We start from the raw sequence: 20,652 nt of genomic DNA on the forward strand, positions 1-20,652 counted from the left end.
AATAGGGAACGAGACGCTGTGTCCCCTAGGGGTCATTATGGGGGATGCCTTCGACATTACCAGTGTCTGAAGCATGAGTCTAAACACAACAATAAACTTGACATTGGCCGGCAGCAGCCTATGACATCATCACCGGTGCGACTACGAGTATAAAAGGGCAGCTATGAAATATGTCATCCACTTCTTTTCTGAAGGAGACGTGTGCAGGAATGCCTGAAGCATGGCAAAGGGATGCAGCATCTCATTCCCTATTCTCAGGGAACCATGGTTACATGCATAACCTGAGACATGCCCTTTTAAAAGGGAACTTGCGCTGCGTCCCCTAGGGGGTCACTATTTGAAACGGAATACCCACGCTACCATGCTGAAGGGATGAGTGCCCTATTGGCTGAGCTAAGTCAAAGGACTCAAATGAGTCCTCATCCCTAAAGTGCACCAGCAATGATCATAGACCGGAGCTTCACAAGAACGGAGGCCTCAACAGGAAGACTCTAGAGAGAGGAAGCCTAACTACATTCATATTCTCCTACAACTTGCAATTGCTATCCTCGTAGAGCTCTAGAGAAGCAGAGGCCTCAAAAAGATAATCCTCTAGCAAGAGGAAACCTAACAACGTTTGCAGTAGCTAAGGAGGCTCACAGAGAGCCTAACAACTTAGCAAGCGGCCTGGATGAGCTCCAAGAGCGGAGGTCTCAACATCACAACTCTTTAAATTGAGAGAAGACCACTATGCACCATACTCAGGACATCTCGCAAGGAGGCTCACAGAGAGCCTAACACTTAACCTCTGACTGCTACACAACAGTGCTAGCAAGCTGTACATAATAAAGAGAGGAGCTTGGAAGAGCAAAGGCCTCTAATAAAATGACTCTCTACAGTGAGAGGAAGCCTAACAATGCTCTAATTAAAAACAGTGACCAATGAGGCTCGCAGAGAGTCTAACAACTTAGACCCAGGACAAGCTTGGAGGACGGAGGCCTAAAGGAGATCTAACTACAATCAAAGCCTGTCAATGAGGCCTAGAGAGGGCCTAGCAAACCTGACACTAAGGCTCAGCCCAACCTACAGTAAATGCACAAGAGCATGCTCAAAAAGGAGAGCTTACAACTTAGTGCTGCTGTTTCCAAAATCTGGCTCTGAGAATGAAGACCTCAATAAGCTGACTCTCAGAAACGAGATGAGACCTAACTACATTCTACACCCAAGGCAGCTTTAAGGAGGCTCAAAGGGAACCTACAACTAGGAAAAACACAAGGGGACAGAGCTCCAGGGGAGTGGATGCCTAAGTGAACAATAATTCTTAAAAAGGGAAGGCCTAGCAACGTTTTATAAAAAAGCAGCTGAGGAGGCTCCAGAAAAGCCTAGCGACTCTGCCTAACAACTTGACCCCACTCCAGGTGGAGCACCGTGGAGCAGTTTCTATAAAGCAGCAGCCAAGGAGGCTCTGACAAGGAGCTTAACGACTTGATAACACTGCTTGCTAAAGCAGGAGCTCATAAGAAAAAAAAATATGAGAAAAAGAACCCTAACAACACTCCAAACCTAAGCAATAGCTAAGGGGACTCGAGAGCTCAAAAACAGCTTCTCGAGGAGGCTCAAAAGAGCCTAACCAACTCGTACCGTATGTAGGTGAAGCTCGAAGAGCGGAGGCTCAAATAACTCTCTATATCGAGAGGAGGCCTATAGCGCTTCTTAAGGCAGTGGCCAAGGAGGCTCAAAAACCTGATAACCCAGCACCACCAGAGGTGGAGCTCTGTGAACGGAGGCTCACATGACGACTCTCCAAGCGAGAGGAGGCCTAATATCTTAAACTCAGAACAGCTTACCAAGGAGGCTTACAGAAAGCTATTTACCTGATGATGCTATCTGAGCGGAGCTCTAGGAACCAGATGCCTCAGTGTAACGACTCTCAAGTGAGAGGAGGCCCAAAAATATTCACACAATAAAAAGCCATGAAAACAGTAACTAAGGAGGCTCACTGAGAGCCCACTAATTAGTAGACTACCTGGCATGAGACAGTGCATTCAAATCCAGCTGCTAATGCTGAACCATCAGTAAGGCAGATATTGGAACAAAAACAAACTGCCAAAAACATCATAGGTCCAGCTTCAGAAGGCAGATGTTATTTTGCCTCTGGGACCCTAAAACGCTCACAGCGTTTTCTTCTCCCTCTGGCTTCACACCACCTCTGCGCCCTACTCCTCGAAGGTAGAGCTAGCCCTTCTGGTCCTGTCTCCGGTCTTGAGACTGGGACAGGCCAGACTGGCGTGATATGAAGGTCTTAAAAGCAGCAGAGCACGGCATCACCTCTCTGAACTTCCCGACTACCGTCTCAACGGATGTGCCAAAATAGCTCATATGGCAAAACCGGCGCATCGAGGAGAAAGTTTTTCTCTTTCTCCCCGATGTTGGCCAGGTTCACCCAAAGATGTCTCTCCGTAGCCACCATGGCCGCCATAGATCGACCGATCACTGCGGCAGTTTGTTTAGTGGCACGGAGGGCCAAATCTGTGGTGCGGCGCAGCTCCTCTATCGCCTCGGGGGGAGCCCCTAGCCCTGGTCCAGATCCTTCAGCAGATCGGTCTGGTAGGCCTACAACACAGCCATAGTGTGCAGCTCCGCACTGGCCTGACCTGCTGCCGCATATGCTCTGCCTTTAAGGCGCGAGGTGACGTGCAATGGTTTAGTAGGCAGAGACAAAGCCTTCAGTGTGGATGCCTCACCCAAAGAGAGATAGCTAACCAGTGTCTCTTCGATCGGAGGCATTGGCGCATACCCATATTCCCACATTCCCTAAACATTAAAACATTCATCAGGGAGGCTACGGGGGAGCTTGTGCTTCTCATGTTTCCATGGCAGATCTAATCTCGCCGTAGTGCAGGACATACTGTAACTTCCAATAACTTGTCATATGTGGGGCAGGCAGGTTGAGAGTGCTCGGAAATATCATTGATCTCATCAACCTCATCCTGCTCGTCATAACTCGAAGCCAGGAGCGTGCTTGCTGCCAGATCAGATGATGTAAGAGACAACACATCATCACAATCTGGCAGCATGCTCTCGTCAGCCGCAGATGAATGAGAAATATTCAAACCTTTCTCAAATTCACTGCAAGCCCCAGTCTCCTACTTACTCCAGCTGCAGCAGGTCCTGAACCGTGAGGCACAGATGGCTGTCCTGATTCCCTCGAGAAAAGGGAAAGAGAGTGAAGCTTTATCATAGGGAGGCACTCACAATGCATGCAAGCAGCGCCCTCGAGGACCGAGCGTGCATGCTCCTCGCCCATGCACATAACGCACATATCGTGTTTGTCATCAGGTGTCAAATAACGCTGACATGGAGAAAGACACTGTCTAAAAGACTTAGAGCTAGTGCTAGCCATAATCGTCTTGTTTAGACACATGTTCAAACAGGTATCCTGAAGACAAGAAAGAGGATGACATATTTCACAGGTGCCCTTTTATATTTACGGTCGCGCCAGTGATGATACCATAAGCTGCCGCCTGCCAATGTCAAGTTCATTGGCTGCATTCCACTCCAATTTTAGACACGCACTTGCAAACTTCCCTAAGTGCTTCCCCTCGGAGGAATCCCTGCCGCCATTTTTAAGTGCGTTCCACTTTGTGAAGTGGACGAGGGAAGTTTATATGGCCAGACCCTCGTCCCCTCGAGGGAGCGAGTCTCTACTCCGATGTACACTTCAAGCAGCTCTATATCCCACAATTCAACTTGATTGTGACGTCACAACAGATCACGCTTAACTGAAGTGTATGATATATTAATTATTTTGAAAATTAATCGCATAATAGTCTATAATGTATTAAGTTGAGATTCAATCGCATAATAATTGTAGCTACTTTATGTTCACAGTCAAAGTTTATACTATACTATTGACTGCTATAGACTATACTATTGATATTTTGTTTCATTTGTGTAATTTTATTTTTCTCCAACAGCTCATATACTTCATACTATACCCGGACGTGTCTCGCGCGCAGTCGCGTCTGCGCATCTTTCAAAGTGTACTAAACCACGGATGCACGCGGATGACCGAGTTCGACACATGCGCAGTACAATTTTTTTCTATGCTTTTACCAGACATCATGTCATCAACCAGAAATTTGCTGGGCAGGATCGGAGAAGAAAAATAGTGCATCCACCATTGCAACATAGTTCAGAAGATACACCAAGAGAACAGAAATCAAAAACGATGGAGAAGGCATGCTTCTGAGTTTAGTCGTCTTGTTTTTGAATCGCTCTTTACACACTTTTCTTTGACGACTGCACATTGTGCTCAGTACTGTGCGTATTGCCACCTAGTGGACTCTTCTGTCCTGCATGTGCATGCGCTGTTGCACGTGCACCGTCTGTGCGGTCTCGAAATTTGGGCTGCACGCGGACGGGCCGAAGTATACCCGGGGCTTAAGCAATAACGCACATCCGAGTCCATGAGAAGGAGGGAAGTTAGCGAGTGGAGGGCATAAAAATTTGGAGTGGAACATAGCCATTGTCATGCTTCAGACACTGGTAATGCCAGAGGCATCCCCAATAGCGACCCCTAGGGGACGCAGCGCGAGTTCCCTTTTGAAAGGGCATCTGTCTTACTGTTTTTCAAAGAAACACTGTGGAATAAGCACATTAATTTTAAGAAGAAATGTTTCTTGAGCTCTAAATCAGAATATTTGAATGATTTCTGAAGGATCATGTGACCCTAAAGACTGAAGTAATGATGCTGAAAAATCAGCTTTGCCATCACAGGAATAAATTATATTTTAAAATATATTAAAATAGAAATAAATAAATAAATAAATAAATAATAATATTTCACAACATTAGTGTGTATTTTAAATGAAATAAATGCAGCCTTGGAACAGAAGGGACTTCTTTCAAAAATGTAAAAATATTTATATATATATATAAACTGTTGAACAGTAGTGTATGTATTTGTACCTGTAAAACTAACTCCTCATAAGTCATAGAGACAATGGTAGACATGTATAATTTTGAGGGTCTGTTATTCTCTGTTTGTAGTGCTTAAGGGGAAGCACGTGTCAAAGAATGTTTTTGCTTCCTCGCATGCGATCTCAGAGAAACCGTCTGTGTCACGCCACCACGTTAAAGAGAACGTGCCATCGGGACGAGTCGCAGTGTCCCAGACAAGTGCTCTAATGGCTCCATCCTCTCTCTGTACAGTGTCTGCTCTGAGGTCACATTGTGCGGCATCAGGAGGCTTTGCAGGTGACATTAGAACCAGCCCTGCGCTACATCACCGAAAACACGCAGATCTCCGTATCAGCCGGCATCTCGAACCACGTCAAGTTGCGATAAGAAAACCAGACCGATATAAACACAAACAAAATATCATTCCATCCTCCAAAGCACTTGACTCTGTCATGTGTACAATATCAAACTAATCCTCTCCTGCTCTTTGCTATCAGGCTAAGGTGCGTTTCCGTGAATCTGCGAAGCTCCAGAATGTCTGTGGAAACATACAGGAGATTATCGGCGAGGTCAAGAGTTTAATGTGAACTCGTGATCCTGCTCGTCTCCAGCGCTATTTTCAGCTCGTTAGACTGTTGCCTCTGGAAACCATGTGATTTTCTGCTTCGTCTATAAATAAGCTGGAGAAAAAAAAATATAATTTCTTGAAGACATAATTAAGTTGATTAGTGTATTTAGTCTCTTTTTAATGATTTAATATGTTTAGCAGCTATATTTAGAGACCATTTCTTTAATTAGCTTTCCAGAGATTGCAGCTGGCCAGTGTTGGGAGGGTCAAAGAAGGATGACAAGATGATTGCTGGTCCTGTCATTTTAGCCTATTTCCTGCAACAGGAGGGTCATTACCGTTACTCCATACCTTTTGAAGTACATTTTATAAATTTGTTTTGAAATGAATGTGTTTAATGGAGTATTTTAAAAACATGTTCTAAACTTTCAGACATATGATGTCTTGCTCAGGCACCTTAATTTTAACAGGATTATTTACACAAAGACTAGAATAATATCCAACAGCTAAAGCCATTGAGTATTAGCTTATAGTGAAGGTGTCACCTTTTGATATATATATATATATATATATATATATATATATATATATATATAATTGATATTTTTTTAAAAGAATGGGATGTTTTGAAGTGATACAAGCCAGCTAATTCAACAGAATTGATCAGATCCATTGCTGACGTTTGTGATGTTTTTTCTCCACAAAATTATGTCACTTCCTGAATAATGTCATTGAGGAACTGGCTTTTGTTTAAATTAATATTATAAACAACAAGATGGGGAAAAAAAAACTTAATTGTTGACCAGATTCTCAAAAATCTAATATAACACTTTTTAATTACATTTAATTTATTTAATAATAATATCAATATTTTGCTAATAAAACTACAGTTTGTTTAAGGTTTTCTAAGGTGAGAACCTCAAGACTGCACCACTATAGCAACAGCAAAATTTGGTGACGCACCTGGAAAACATCTCTCGATGAATTTCTCTCTGAGTTTGACATTACGTCGAGGCACAGCAGTGGACAAACAGCAGAAAAGAGAAACATACCAAAAAACCCAGCAGTCACTGCTTTTGATTTTACTGTTTGTTTGCCCTGAGCTCTCATTGCGTAAGTTCGGGAGGCAAGCACAGGCCAGCAGGAGAGCAGGATGTTTACTTTGCCTGCTGGTCTTTCCTTTGCCACTGTGACCGCTCAGTCTGGCCACTTTCATCTAGCCTGACTGGACTGTGGAAAACTGCCGTCAATCTCCTTTTGGCTTAATCAAGTGATTTCACAAGCAATCATGTGTATTTATTGTTGCAGGTGAACTGTTGTATTTTGCTTTGGTAGATGTTTCTTTTCGCTCTTGTGGAATCTGGAAGCCTTTGTAGTTCACTTGCCATCCCTTTTGGGAAGTGCTTAGTAAAATCCACTCTTTGGTTATATGTTTACACATCCGCCAATTCCAGTACCTTGTTCTGGCCAGGTTATGAGAACAGTTTGCCAGCTCCATCAAGAGATTTCTTTTCTTTTCCTCCGTCCTGCAGGAGTGTGGTGGTACAGGCCAAGAAGCCTCTGTCGGGCCTGACGGTGAACACCGTGGGCAGTTCTGGCTCCAGCAGTGCTCTGACCTCTGGTAGCACACCGAACATCTTCGCAGCTACATCGGCTACACCCAAGAGCATGATCAACACTACAGGTAAGCATCGCTCTGATGTCTCAATACCTTCTAACTTGACCTCTTCTATAATGTTGTTAACTGGTAACTTTATAAGGACAGACCTTCTCCCTAAAAGTAGATATAACAGTCACAACCGCCCTCTGTGTTGTTAATGAGACGTTAATTTGAACGTGCTAGTGCTTAAGTGAATTTCCACTGAAATGCATGCTCTCCTCTGCTATTCTTAGAATAATTAAAGATGTCATTCCTAAAAGAATTCAAATCTGTAAGGGGTCAGGAAATTAGATTTGGTGGCATCAAGCAGTTTGTCCACTAGAGGGCCCCCCTCACTATATATTTCTTTCTCACATTTGTACCACCATAGAGAATGCCATGGATCCATAGTGACTGCACTCACATGAAGATAAGATCTGTATGAAATTTCAAGGTTGTTGGGCAGCCACATGGAGACTATAAGGAACTTACATCTTAAGTGTTTGCCTCAGGCTTCACACTGTGATCACTATAGATTTTGCTCTCAAAACTTGAGCTGTTATATACACCTATTTTGTGTGAATATGTCTGTATGTGTTTATTGCTGTAGGCAGGACTTTCAGGCCTGGTAACATAATATGAGATTTTGTGGGGTTCATTGAAAATACCTGAAATGCAAATTCACTTAATTTGTTTATTTAAATATTTTAAATTGTTTAGGAATTGAAAACCAAGTTTGGATGATTAGATTAAGAATAAAATTTGATGTAATATATATATATATATATATATATATATATATATATATATTACATCAAACACAGTGTGTGTGTGTGTGTATATATATATATGTATATATGTGTGTGTGTGTGTATATATATATATATATATATATATATATATATATATACACACACACACACACAGTATATATATATATATATATATATATATATATATATATATATATATATATAACAGATTTATATAACAAAACACACATTTTTTTATACATGTCTTAATGTTTATCCACTGGTATTAAAAAATAAAAAGTCACCATATACTGTTACATAAATAAATAATAATAAAATAAATAATTTAATGGCTGCATTTATTTATTTGCTAAAAAGAAAATGGTAAAAACAGTAATATTGTGAAATATTATTACAATTTAAAAAATAACTTTAAAATAACTGTTATATATATATATATATATATATATATATATATATATATATATATATATATATATATATAAATCAGTTATTTTAAAGTTATTTTTTAAAGTTATTTTTTAAATATATATATGTATATATAAAAGCTGTATTTTCAGCATCATTTCTCCAGTCTTCAGAGTCACATGATCCTTCAAAAATCATTCTAATATGCTAATTTGCTGCTGAAGAAACATTATTATTATTATCATTTAATTATTATCATTAATTATTATCATCAGCAGTTGTGTTGCTTAATTTTTTTTTTTGTGGGGAAACATACTTTTTTCAGGATTTTTTCAGGATTCCTTGATGAATACACATTTTTAATATGTAAAATTTTATTTGAAATAGGAATCTTTTGTAACATTATAAATGCCATTACAGTCACTATTGATCAATTTAATGCATCCTTGCTGAATAAAAGTATTAAATTCCTTAAAACAATAAATAAAAATCATACTGACCCCAAACCTTTGAACAGTAGTGTACAGTATATTTTGAGAACCCCAAAAATATATCACATTTTCCTTAAAAGACACTTTTAGTCCCCATTGTCCATTATATACCTCATTGAGATCTGCTTAGAATGCACAAGGGATGTTGATTTGGATTGAGGTTGAATCAGGCCAAGCTGTGCTTCCAGTGAAATCCATCAGAATGTCCCTCTTGACGTTTCCCTTCATCTTGGTGTATTTGCTTATGGGTGGACACTCATCTCTGACACGGCGATTGATGGCTGCGTAATAGATTTCCCATCCTCAGATGTCCCGTGACAGCTTGTGGTTTCACTGGATGACAGTCCATTGCTGTGATGTATCTATCAGAAGCTCCCTGCTGCACAGGACGCTGTGGACACAGTGGCTTTGACAGAGAGAGAAATAAGAGGAATGTAAGATGGTGCTCCGCTTTCTCAGGGGGAGGCGAGAGTAATAGTGATGATTTGTTTCTCAGAGCTTGTACCTCTATAGTTATGTTGTTACCTGATGAAAAACCAGAAAGAGTATTTGATTTTAGTGCTTCTGATGTTTTGGTTGGCAGTTGGTTTAGATGTAAAGTAAAAAACTGCGTCTAAAAAATATTTATTCTTGTTTTTTTAATGTATTTTTTCCCCCTAAAATTTACTATTTTGCACCAAAAACTTAATTTAGTCTTAATTTAGCCAAACAGAATACATAAATAAATAAATGACTGAATGAATAAATGAATAAAATCAGCATGTTACTAACCTGTGATTTCTCTCTTGTTGTCTCACAGGAGCCACAGATTCTTCCACTCCCTCTTCTTCCAGCTTTGTGAATGGAGCCACCAGCAAGAATCTGCCTGCGGTTCAGACTGTGGCCCCTATGCCTGAGGACACCATGGAGAACATGAGGTGAATCAGAGTCCCAGGATCTGTGTTGAGGTGTAAGACCGATAGCTGGATAGAGATGCAGCTTGATGTTCATTATAAAATGGGATAGTTGGGTGACCTTAATCAGGGTCGTGCCATATTTAATTTTTGACAGATATGAAAACCAGGCTGTGAGGGATAGAATACAGTGTGTTCAATGAATTTTACTATTATTTAACAACATACATTGTTTATGAAACGTCTTTCCAAAAATAAAAAAATAGAAACAAAAAACTTTGGTAACACTTTCACGCTATGAAGCATTAGTTAAGCATTATTAAATAGTCAATTCATCATTTATAAAACATTAATAGACATTAGTAAGCCGTTTATAAATACAGCTATAAATGCTTTGTTTTTGATTTATAAGCATATCTATAATGAGTTTAATAATTGTATTTTCATACTTTATTAATTATCCTTTTTTAATTTCTAAATTATGTATTACATTATTTACAAACCAGTTTTTTTGGAGTTGTCAGTGGTTCATAAGATCATTTAGGAAGTGTAAGTAAATGATTAATAAAATATTTAAATGTACATTTATGCATCTTATTATTTAGACATATAGTGATAGTTACTTAGTGTGGTAATAAATGCTTTATTAGCACATTCCTAGTGTCAAAACTACCTCAGTACTAACTTTAAAACATTAGAGGACAGCAGTGCAGAAGATCACTGAATCTTTAAATCTCATTTATAAAAGCTTTACAAAGCATAAATTGTCCTCACTTTAGATGAGCTGGTAACACTTTAGAATAGGGAACACATATAAACTATTCACTACGACTTTTCCCTCAATAAACTCCTAATTTACTGCTTATTAATAGTCAGTAAGGTAGTTGTTAAGTTTAGGTATTGGGTAGGATTAAGAATGTAGAATAAGGTCATGCAGAATAAGGCATTAATATGTGCTTAATAAGTACTAATAAATAGCCAATATTCTAGTAAACTGCATGCTAATATTCAACTAGTTAAAATACCCTAAAATAAAGTGTTACCGATGAGCTCACAAAAATAGTTAACTGACCACTTCTAAATGTTTTATAACTACCTGAATTAATCATGAATTGCAGTAGGAATATGTGTTAATAAAGCATTTATTAACACACTAAGTAACTATTACTACATGTCTAAATAATAAGATGTATAAATGAATGTTTAAATAGTTTATTAATCATTTACTTACACTTCCTAAATGATCTTATGAACCACTGACAACTCCTAAATAACTGGTTTGTAAATAATGTAATACTTAATTCAGAAATGATAAATTGATTATTAATAAAGTATGAAAATACAATTATTAAACACATTATAGATATGCTTATAAATCAAGAATAAAGCATTTATAGCTGTATTTATAAACTGCTTACTAATGTCTATTAATGCTTTTTAAGTAATGAATTGACTATTTAGTAATGCTTAACTAATGCTTCATAGCGTGAGTTATTATAAAGTGTTACCAAAACTTTCAGTAGACCAAAACTCTATAAAACAGTTTTGAAAGTTTGTTATTGAGTGTAAGTCTATCCCTCACAGCCTTGTTAAATTTAATATGTTGTCTAACCTGACTAAAGTCTATTGGACTAAGCAAATTTGCAATTGTGAAGTCACAACATATGTAGATGTGAATGAAAACTAAACTGTGAATATGCACTGTTCTGTCTTAAGCACATTTATATTAACTTTGCTTTCATCTAATGCCTACCTAAAGTTAAGCCAGGGACACACTTAACGACTAGCTAAAACATTCTAAGACTGAGCTCAACACACAAAGACTGTTTCCTTCTTCTGAAGCAGATTTAAATACTTACACACGGAATTTAATCACAGACTGAATGCAACTGGCTCTGACTCGGCACGTTTGGGCATGATCAGTCGTAAGTATCAAATTACATTCATAAACGGCCTTACAGTCGTTAAGTGTGTCCCCAGTTTTAAAGATGCAGTGGGTGATCTGCAAAATGCTAACGTTAGCCTGCTAGCATTGAAAGCATATGATCCTACCCTCCCTGCAAATCGTTGTCCAAAGCCTTGCCTCCTCCATAACACATAAAGGCACACACATACAGCTGCTCTCGGCAAAGCGTCACAAGAGACGGCGTTAAAATACCTCATGTCTCAAAGCACATAACATTACAATAGTAATGAACGTAAACGACTTAGAGAGCTTGTACCTGACTGCTGCAGATTCATTTCGGTGTTGATACTGTTGACACGGATACACATAATCCTGAATCTGACTGAACAGCTCCGGTTAGAACGTCACGGGTTGTCATCTCTTAATTACTGTAGTTATGGTGTAAACGCAGCATAAGCTCACTGTTTTGATGTAGTAGGAACTGTAAAAGGTGGCTGCTGTTTGTTTGCGGTGCTCTGTGACTGAGGTCTGTCTGTATAAACTCTGCATAAACGCGCCAATGATGTGTGATGTCTGCGTGAACAGGGTGAGCGAGGGTATGTAAAAACATACAATGACACAGGCAGGTAGGACATTGTATTATTTTATTCGGACCGAATATAAAGATTGGATTTACATTTTATGGTCTTACGCCTTCCACAGAAGATATATATTTATAAAAATACATTTAGTCAATTTAACGTAGTGATTGCTATCAGGATATGAGGAGACTTTCAACCAGTATAACAAAAAATGTTTCTGTAGGGAATCACACCTTTAATCTTTAAAACACTAATAATTTACAGACTGTCCTCCAGGAAAAAAAAAAAAAAAAAAAAAGACCCTATAAGTCGTTTTTTCAAGCACCTTATTACGACCTATATTTATGTTTTAAAGTCATGTGCACTCTAGCTGGTGTAAAAATAATGACAGTGTCATGTTACATCTGTCGTCATGAAATGACGAATGAACGTCGTTACCAATCAAAATGCGTGTTCATTTAAATGCAATGTGTGGACTTTTTAAACAGTCCCTTACCCATCATTTGTCCTATTTCCATTTAGCAAAACTTTTTTTATTAATGACTACACCTACCCCCAACCTTAAAACTACCCTTAATGATTTATAGTGCATATACACTTTATGAGCACATGCATTCCCTGGGATCGAACCCACAATTGCATGATCACATGATTGCATGTTGTATACTGCAATGCTCTACCATTAGAGCTATGCGAAACCCGAATTATGACGCAGATAAAATGGTACAATGCATTAAAATGAAAGTGTCCTGTTGTGGTTGGGGCGCAACTTTAGTAAACGCTCCTATGGGTCGTATTTCAGGGAAGTGACAAACGACCTATATGGGCGTATTGGTTGGAGGACATGTTGATAATTTAATAACGCTGTTAAATGTAATCTTTAGCAAATTTCGAAATCCATTTTTCACTCTGTATATTATAATGTTGTGATGCCTAAATTCACTTGTAGCTATAAACATCTTAGTTTTTAGTGTTTTATATTTATACAGACAAAATGGTATAGAATTTTATATTATACCCTGGTCTGTCTGAATACTTGATTCTGATTGACTGGAAGCTGTGCAATAATTTTTAATTTTCATTGAAGCACGCACACACACATACATCACTCAGAGATTGCTCCGCACACAGAGACATTCAGGAGCACAGAAACTTCTTATCAACGCTGCCCTGCGACTTTTATTAATAAAATAGCTTCGCTACTGAATCGCTACATTATATTTTTCAGTAACGAGGGGGTAACATCACTTATTTTGAAGTAATTAAACTCACAGTTTCGTTGTTAGTAGAGAGAGATGCTGCACAGATGCAGGAAATTCACACACGCATCTCTCATCACTTTCTCTCTCGATAATTATTTCAAATAAATGCTATAATTCATTCATTCAAATAAAGGTAATCTTATGCTTACGCACTACTTTATCTCTGTATCTGATTTAAAGCAGGTAGAATGCTAGATCGAGCCGTAACTGATGAAAATAACCATCACTTTTATCCTTCCGGTCAAATATTGCACTGCAAACATCAATAACAGCTTTAAGTTGTCAATGCTGGCAAATGGCCATGGTATAAGCGGGATAATCCATGGCTAGCTGTGCATTAAACGATTTGAATGCACTCCGATTCACGTCGAGTGGCTCTTTGCCTCCACGTTGTGCATTAAAATCATTTAATGCACAGCTAGCCATGGTTATCCCTTACTTGAATTATATTTTTAGTTTTTTTTTTTTTTAGAAGTAGAATTTTTTATCGGCAACATAACATGAAACTAACTGGCGACGCATCCCTACTTAAGGTGCTAAATTTCATGTGCACTGTATGTTAATGTATATCAGTCCCTCACAGCTTCATTTTCATTCATTGCAAATACGCCATCTACCTTGACTAAGGTGCATATTTTCAGGCAGATTGTTAAATTATTAATAATGTATTTAATTATTTATTGAATGTTAGTGTCTCATATTTCTGTAGACAGCATTTTAAAAAAGAAGCAATAAACACTCCAAATTTGTTATAGTGGTTATTAAGGTTAAATGATTTCTCACAATACCCCTTTAACATGGTAAAATCACTGTAAAACACACCCTCAGAAAGTGTATTTCTTTATTTGAGTGTGTTTTTGAGTGGGAAATGTTTTGTCTATCAGATGCTGTTGTATTTGTACTCCTGAGTTTTTATCATCAGCGCCACAAGAGGGGGTCAGCACTCAGCCTTGTTTTTTCATGTTTACAGACATTGTGCCTTTCCTTTGTTTAGGGCATCGGGCGACGATCATTTTGCTTGTTTTTATTATTGTGGTTGCGACAAACAAGACACCCCACACCTCAAATATATCACCTGTCCTCTCTCTTACTGCCCACCGCGTGTGTTTAAGCTGTCAGAGCGGCCTACGCGACCGCTAATGCAGAGAAATCAGTGCGCGTAGGTGTTTTGGGGAGTGTGTGGAAACCGTGCTGACCTTGGCTCCATCCCTTCACCTCGTCTAATGCTTTGTGACAGACATCTCACAGACACACCACCGTCTGACTGCACAGAAGAAAGCATGTGTGTGCGCTTGCGGCTCTCTCTTGTGCTCTCCGGGGGCCTCTACACTTCACACACACACATATACGCACTCTTTGTGGCTCCTCCGCCGCACCAGGAATCGCAAATCAGTTGCCATGGCAGCGGTAACCGACAGCACTTACTGGGAGTGTGAAGTCAATGATGAAACTGTCTGGATGCAGAGGCTGTGATGCCTAACCCGCACTTCGAGAGACAAGAGATGGGTTTCGCTGTCGCTGCCTGTGTCTCATTAGTTTCCTTTTTTTTTTCTCCCCACTTATTTTCTGCACTTACTTTCATGACACACAATAGCTTTAGTGTTCAACCTTTCGCAATAAAGACACCAAAAAGGAAACAATGTACTTTTCAAAGCTTGCAATCTAATTATCATCATATTTGCAACCAAGATAAGCAAGCCCAAAGAAATTTGCATGCTAATACAACAAAATCCCCAGGAGTTTTGCTCAGTATCTTACTGTTAAGGTAATATTGTGCTACTCAAGCCTCAAAATACTGTCTTTGCACAATATTTTTTAAAAGGTAGGATCATAAAAATGCCTGGATTGTACATTTTGAATCAGTATTTGTTCTGTAATAATATATAATGCCATATAAGGATTGTTATATGTATATATTGTTGATATATATATATATATATATTTTTTTTTATATTTTTACTTGTGGGTACAGGACACTATAGTTAATTTATGTAAGTGAGGATAACAAAATAAATTATATGACATATTATACCCAAAAATTCTTCATACAGTGGACTACCAGTAACAGTGATAAAAATTTGGAACCAAAAATTATTCAGACACTTTGACCTGACCATGTTTTGCTTAAGTCTTATCTGACATAATTAAGATATTTTTTTCTGACACAGTTTAACTCTGAGAACTTCTCATATTTTATTACCATTTTTTTTTTAACTATAGTGAATAAACTTTATTAATAAATGAAATGTTCAAGGTGTCTGAATAAATTTAGGTTTAACTGTGTGTGTGTGTGTGTATATATATATATATATATATATATATATATACACTAACAAGTTTTGTTATTGGTACAATTAAAAGTGCATACTGTTACAAACCTTTAGACAAAAAAAATGTTAGGTTTCTTATCTGAATAACCTTTTGATTTAAAATGGATTTGATTTTGGTGCTTAAATTCTTAAAATTAGTTTAGTGGACAAATATAAATTTTACATATAGTGGCAAGAATATGTTTGGGAGCTCTTTGAATATATATATATATATATATATATATATATATATATATATATATACATGGATTTCTGCATTGATTACTCATAAATTGTGGTCTGATCTTGATTTAACTTTATTTAATAACTAATAAAAATTATAAATGATACCAAAAACAATACCAAGGACTGTTCTTTGTCACAATTCCAATCAAAAAAGTAGGAATACTAGGGGTGTAATGGTTCAAATTACTCACAGTTCGGTTTTTATAACGGTTTTAGGGTCACGGTTTCAGTACGGTTCGGTATGTACAGAGAAAAATAGAATATGGTCAAATAAAATAAAGAAAATAAGAACAAATAATCAAACAGCACCAGCAACAACACAAATAATTGACTATTCAGTCAAGAGCAGTGAATAATTTCCTTGTCTTTTGTTAATAACTAAAGCAGCAGCAGGAATATTAGGCTGCTGTCACTTCAAGACAAAATGCACGGATCCAGTACACTGATACTGATACACATGTGTTGTCTTTCTCGACTGTTTATGTTCACTTAATAAATGACTGTTCATATTAAAGCATCCGACATTTCTATTGAACAAAGTTTAGGGGAAGCCAGAATGCATATTGTTTTATGTTTAATGTTTTATGTGTTGATATTTTCAACAAACCATTTTATAAATGTGTTCACGTCGTCAGATTTGAGATGAACTGCGGTGCAAGTGTATGCCGACTGTTACACCCCTAATGAATACTAACAATTTAGCTTTCATTTGGTGTTGGTGCCTTTTGAAAAATGATGGTCAAAAAAATAACTATTTCACAGTAGTCACTTTTCCCATATGTCTGCCCTTTGTGTTTTGGTCTTTTGTCTCTGTTTTGGATTTTTCTGTGAGGTTTCTCCAGCTCGGTTCGTTTAGCTGACTGTCAGCACTCCAGGCAGTACTGGTGCTGGTCAGAGGCAAGAATAGCTTCCAGTGTGCCTTGCAGGATGCTTGTATTATAGTGGGGTTGGATTTCTGTAGGGTACATTTAGTTTTCAAGCTGGCTTGCTACATTTCTTTGTTGTCAGAGCCCGAGATGTTGACTCTAAAGTTATCTACTGCTGGTTATTAGTAGTGTGTGAATTTGGTTTGGTCTGTAGTGGCTGTATTAGTATTATTCACAATACATATTTTGTCTTTAAAAATCTTTGTTCTTTTTTAGCTTCTCATTTACCTGCCCATCTCTGTCCACACAGTATCACCACTAAACTGGAGCGAGCTCTGGAGAAGGTGGCCCCATTGCTGAGGGAGATCTTTGTGGACTTTGCACCTTTCCTGTCTCGTACTCTGCTGGGCAGTCACGGTCAAGAGTTGCTCATTGAAGGTACTGGTGCTGTGTTCCTTCTCTTTCTCTCTGTCTATTTTTCTTTTGCACCTCCCTATGTATTCATGATCATGCGGGTAACCATGCACTGAATAGCACCTGTTTGTTTTATAATGCAAAGTGTTACAAACCTTTTATTCCTGTGTTGGCAAAGCTGATATTTCAGCATCATTTCTCCAGTCTTCAGTGTCACATGATCCTTCAGAAATCATTCTAATATGCTGATTTGCTGCTCAAAAAACATTTTAGTATTATCAATGTTGAAAACAGTTCATTTTTTTCCAGGATTCTTTGATGAATAGAAAGTTCAAAAGAACAGCATTTATCTGAAATAGAAAGTTTTATAACATCATACACTACCGTTCAAAAGTTCAAGATCAATAAGAATTTGTATTTATTTTTTGGGGGGGGAGAAAATAAAGAAATTAATACTTTTATTAAGCAAGGATGCATGAAATTGGTCAAAAAAGACATTTATAATGTTACAAAATATTTCTATTTCATGTTTTTGACAAATATATTAAGCAGCACAACTGTTTTAAACTGATAATATTAAGATTTTTTTTTATTTATTTTTTTTAAAACACCAAATCAGCATATTAGAATTATTTCTCAACCATTATATGACACTGAAGACTGGAATGGCTGGTGAAAATTCAGTTTTGCCCCACAGGAAAAAAATGCACATTAAAATATATTAAAATAGAAAACAGCTATTTTAAATTGTAGTGATATTCCATAATATAATTGTTTTACTGCATTTTATATCAAATGCAAGCCTTGGTGAGCATAGGAGACTCCAAACTTTTGAACAATTGTGTATACGGTATATAATTTATATATTTATTTAAAGGTGTATTTGGACGCGCGTGTTCGTTCTTTGTTCCTGAGCTCTGAAGTGCGTAGAGCTACTTTCCTTCATAGAACTACTTCCCTTCTCTAGCTGGCTGCCACACACATACTCGCACACACTGTCTCACATGCCTCACATGGCAAGGCAACCTCTCCCTGAACAGGAACCCACACTCCAGGCTCTGTTTTGAGGCTTTTTTACCTTTCAGCCTCAGTGCCAAATCATAGTGTACATCCCTCTTACCGCTCAAAGCCAGTTTGTTCAGACTAATGTTGCTCCACATTACAGCATGCTGGAAATATGTGTGTCTACAGCTCAGGCAGCCATTTCATGAAAGAAATACTCAGACACGCATTCTGCCCTGGACTCAAACGCTGATTTTTATGAATTATAACAGGCAGTTTTCTGTCTTTAACTTTGTAGTTGTACTTAATCCTGTCCACATTAGGAAGCTTCACAGTTATGGTTGCCTGCTGAAAGCAGGGATAAGGTGTCGATTTCATGAACTTCATAGTGAATTCTTGTCAATTGTCATTTTTCTCTGAGATGGTGTAGTTACAGACTCTACCAGCAGGGGCAAACTAGACCTTGCTAACCTGCCCAAACCTTGACCCCTTGGTTTTCTAAGACTTAATTTTCCTAAACAAATTCTAAGTGATTACTGGGGCATTGCTGTGAGGTTGCAAAAGTTCACTGGGTGGTTTTTAGCCCGTTGCTGTGCGGTTGCAAGGGTGTTGTGGGTGGTTGCCAGAGGCTAAACAAATTTAAAGGTATAGTTCACCCCAAAATGAAAATTCTGTCATCATTTACTCATGTCGCCCATCATTTACTACGCTCATGTTGTTGTTTCAAACCTATTTGACTGTGGAACACAAAAGAAGATATATTATTTGCTATATTTTTTGGACATTTTTAAAATATATTTTCACTCTAAATATATTTAAAATATATTTACAATACTATATATATATAGAGAGAGAGAGAGAGAGAGTAGAAATATATTTTTTTTCTCATTCAAGTACATTTTGTTATATATTTTGGTATCTGAAAGTTTAAATGAAATATATTTTTAAAATTAATTGAAATTATATTTCCTTAACCCATGCTATTTACAAACTATATTTAGCATATATTTAAAAATATGTTATAATGGCCAGAAAGAATTTATTTTTTGCTGCATGGAAAACAGTAAAACTCAATGGGGTCCAATGATGTTTAAATCCCAAGAATTTTATTTTGTGTTCTGCAGGATTGAAATGACATGAGGGTGAGAAATGCCATTGACTGTGTTTGTGCATTGCATTGCATTGCAATCCTCCCTAAATAAACCCTAATCCCGAACACATAACAGCGACTTCCTCATAGATGACTCTTTACCCCCTCATTCATTTGTCCAGTATGTTAACACCATTCCATGACCAGAAGAAGTGATGTCTGTTTTCCCACCTCCTTCCCTTCCTCTCTTCCTCAACCTTTCACAGCTGAAATACTGTTCGCTCAGTGCAAAGGCACCCTATTTACCCATAATTACCCTTCATCCATCACTCGGCCCGGCATTAGGGGTCAAGCCCCTGCCCGGCCCCCCTCTAGACACTCGTTCACTGGGGGCAATTATGCCCTGTTCGCCCTCGGACAGCTTCCCGACACTTGGAGTTTGAGTGCGTGGCCCCTGAGCGAAACACTATGCTTCTTGTGAGAACTAGCCGCCCAAGTCTGCGCTGCTACGGCCCTCTGACAATGTCACATTCACGCCAGTGAGGCTTAACTGGAAAGCAGGGCGACTTGCTGTTTAAATAGAATGCATTTAGTTTGTCCAGCAGCGTGAGCCAGAGGTCAGGCCTGCCACCTGACTTAAGAGAGGGACCCTGGTGGGGTGCCACAAGAGTGGGGTCGACAGTCAGGCTAAAAGGGAATTGCTGTGTGCACGACCACATCTCACCCTCATAAATGAGACAGAGAGTTTGTTGGGACTTGAACTGTTGGCCTCTGAAATATTACGGTCATAACTTCATGGACTGAATGGTTTAGGACCGATCATTCATGGGTAAAGGATGTTTAAGAGGGTAACGAGACAAGTGGTGCTCTCAGACAGAAGTGAGTTTAAATCACAATTCACAGGACCGTTTTCCACAGATTGTGTGTATACAAATTTAATTATTGGGATTTACATTTTTGATTAAAAAAAAAACAAAAAAAAAACTTCTCTGCAAAATTCTCTGAAATGATTCTAGAGTTATGTCATATCTTATTGTCCACCACACGAAAAACATAAGCCTGATGTTAGAAAAGTAACAGCATACATCTTCTCAAAAGCCACACACAACTGAAGCTATAATTACATGTATGTAATTACAGGACTAGTTACATGTATGCCAAAGTCAAATGCTTAGGGTTAGGGGTTTGTTCCGATGTCTAACCCTAAATATGAGCATTAGTAATAGTAAATAGTCAGAGCTGGGTAGATTATTACAAATTGTA

At 38.1% G+C, this 20,652-nt stretch overlaps 1 protein-coding gene across 7 annotated transcripts in view; it reads left to right on the forward strand.

Moving 5' to 3' along the window:
• Positions 1-20,652, forward strand: part of nbeab (neurobeachin b) — a 339,752-nt gene that overhangs the window by 149,032 nt on the left and 170,068 nt on the right. For all 7 annotated transcript variants that reach the window (XM_051862246.1, XM_051862248.1, XM_051862249.1 and 4 more), the window contains 3 exons: positions 7,042-7,193; positions 9,620-9,737; positions 17,194-17,321. In XM_051862246.1, coding sequence (XP_051718206.1) covers positions 7,042-7,193; positions 9,620-9,737; positions 17,194-17,321 — 398 coding nt within the window. The remainder of the gene's footprint in view (positions 1-7,041; positions 7,194-9,619; positions 9,738-17,193; positions 17,322-20,652) is intronic.

Source organism: Ctenopharyngodon idella, chromosome 15 (genome assembly GCF_019924925.1).
Source record: "Ctenopharyngodon idella isolate HZGC_01 chromosome 15, HZGC01, whole genome shotgun sequence".
Taxonomy (NCBI): Eukaryota; Metazoa; Chordata; class Actinopteri; order Cypriniformes; family Xenocyprididae; genus Ctenopharyngodon; species Ctenopharyngodon idella.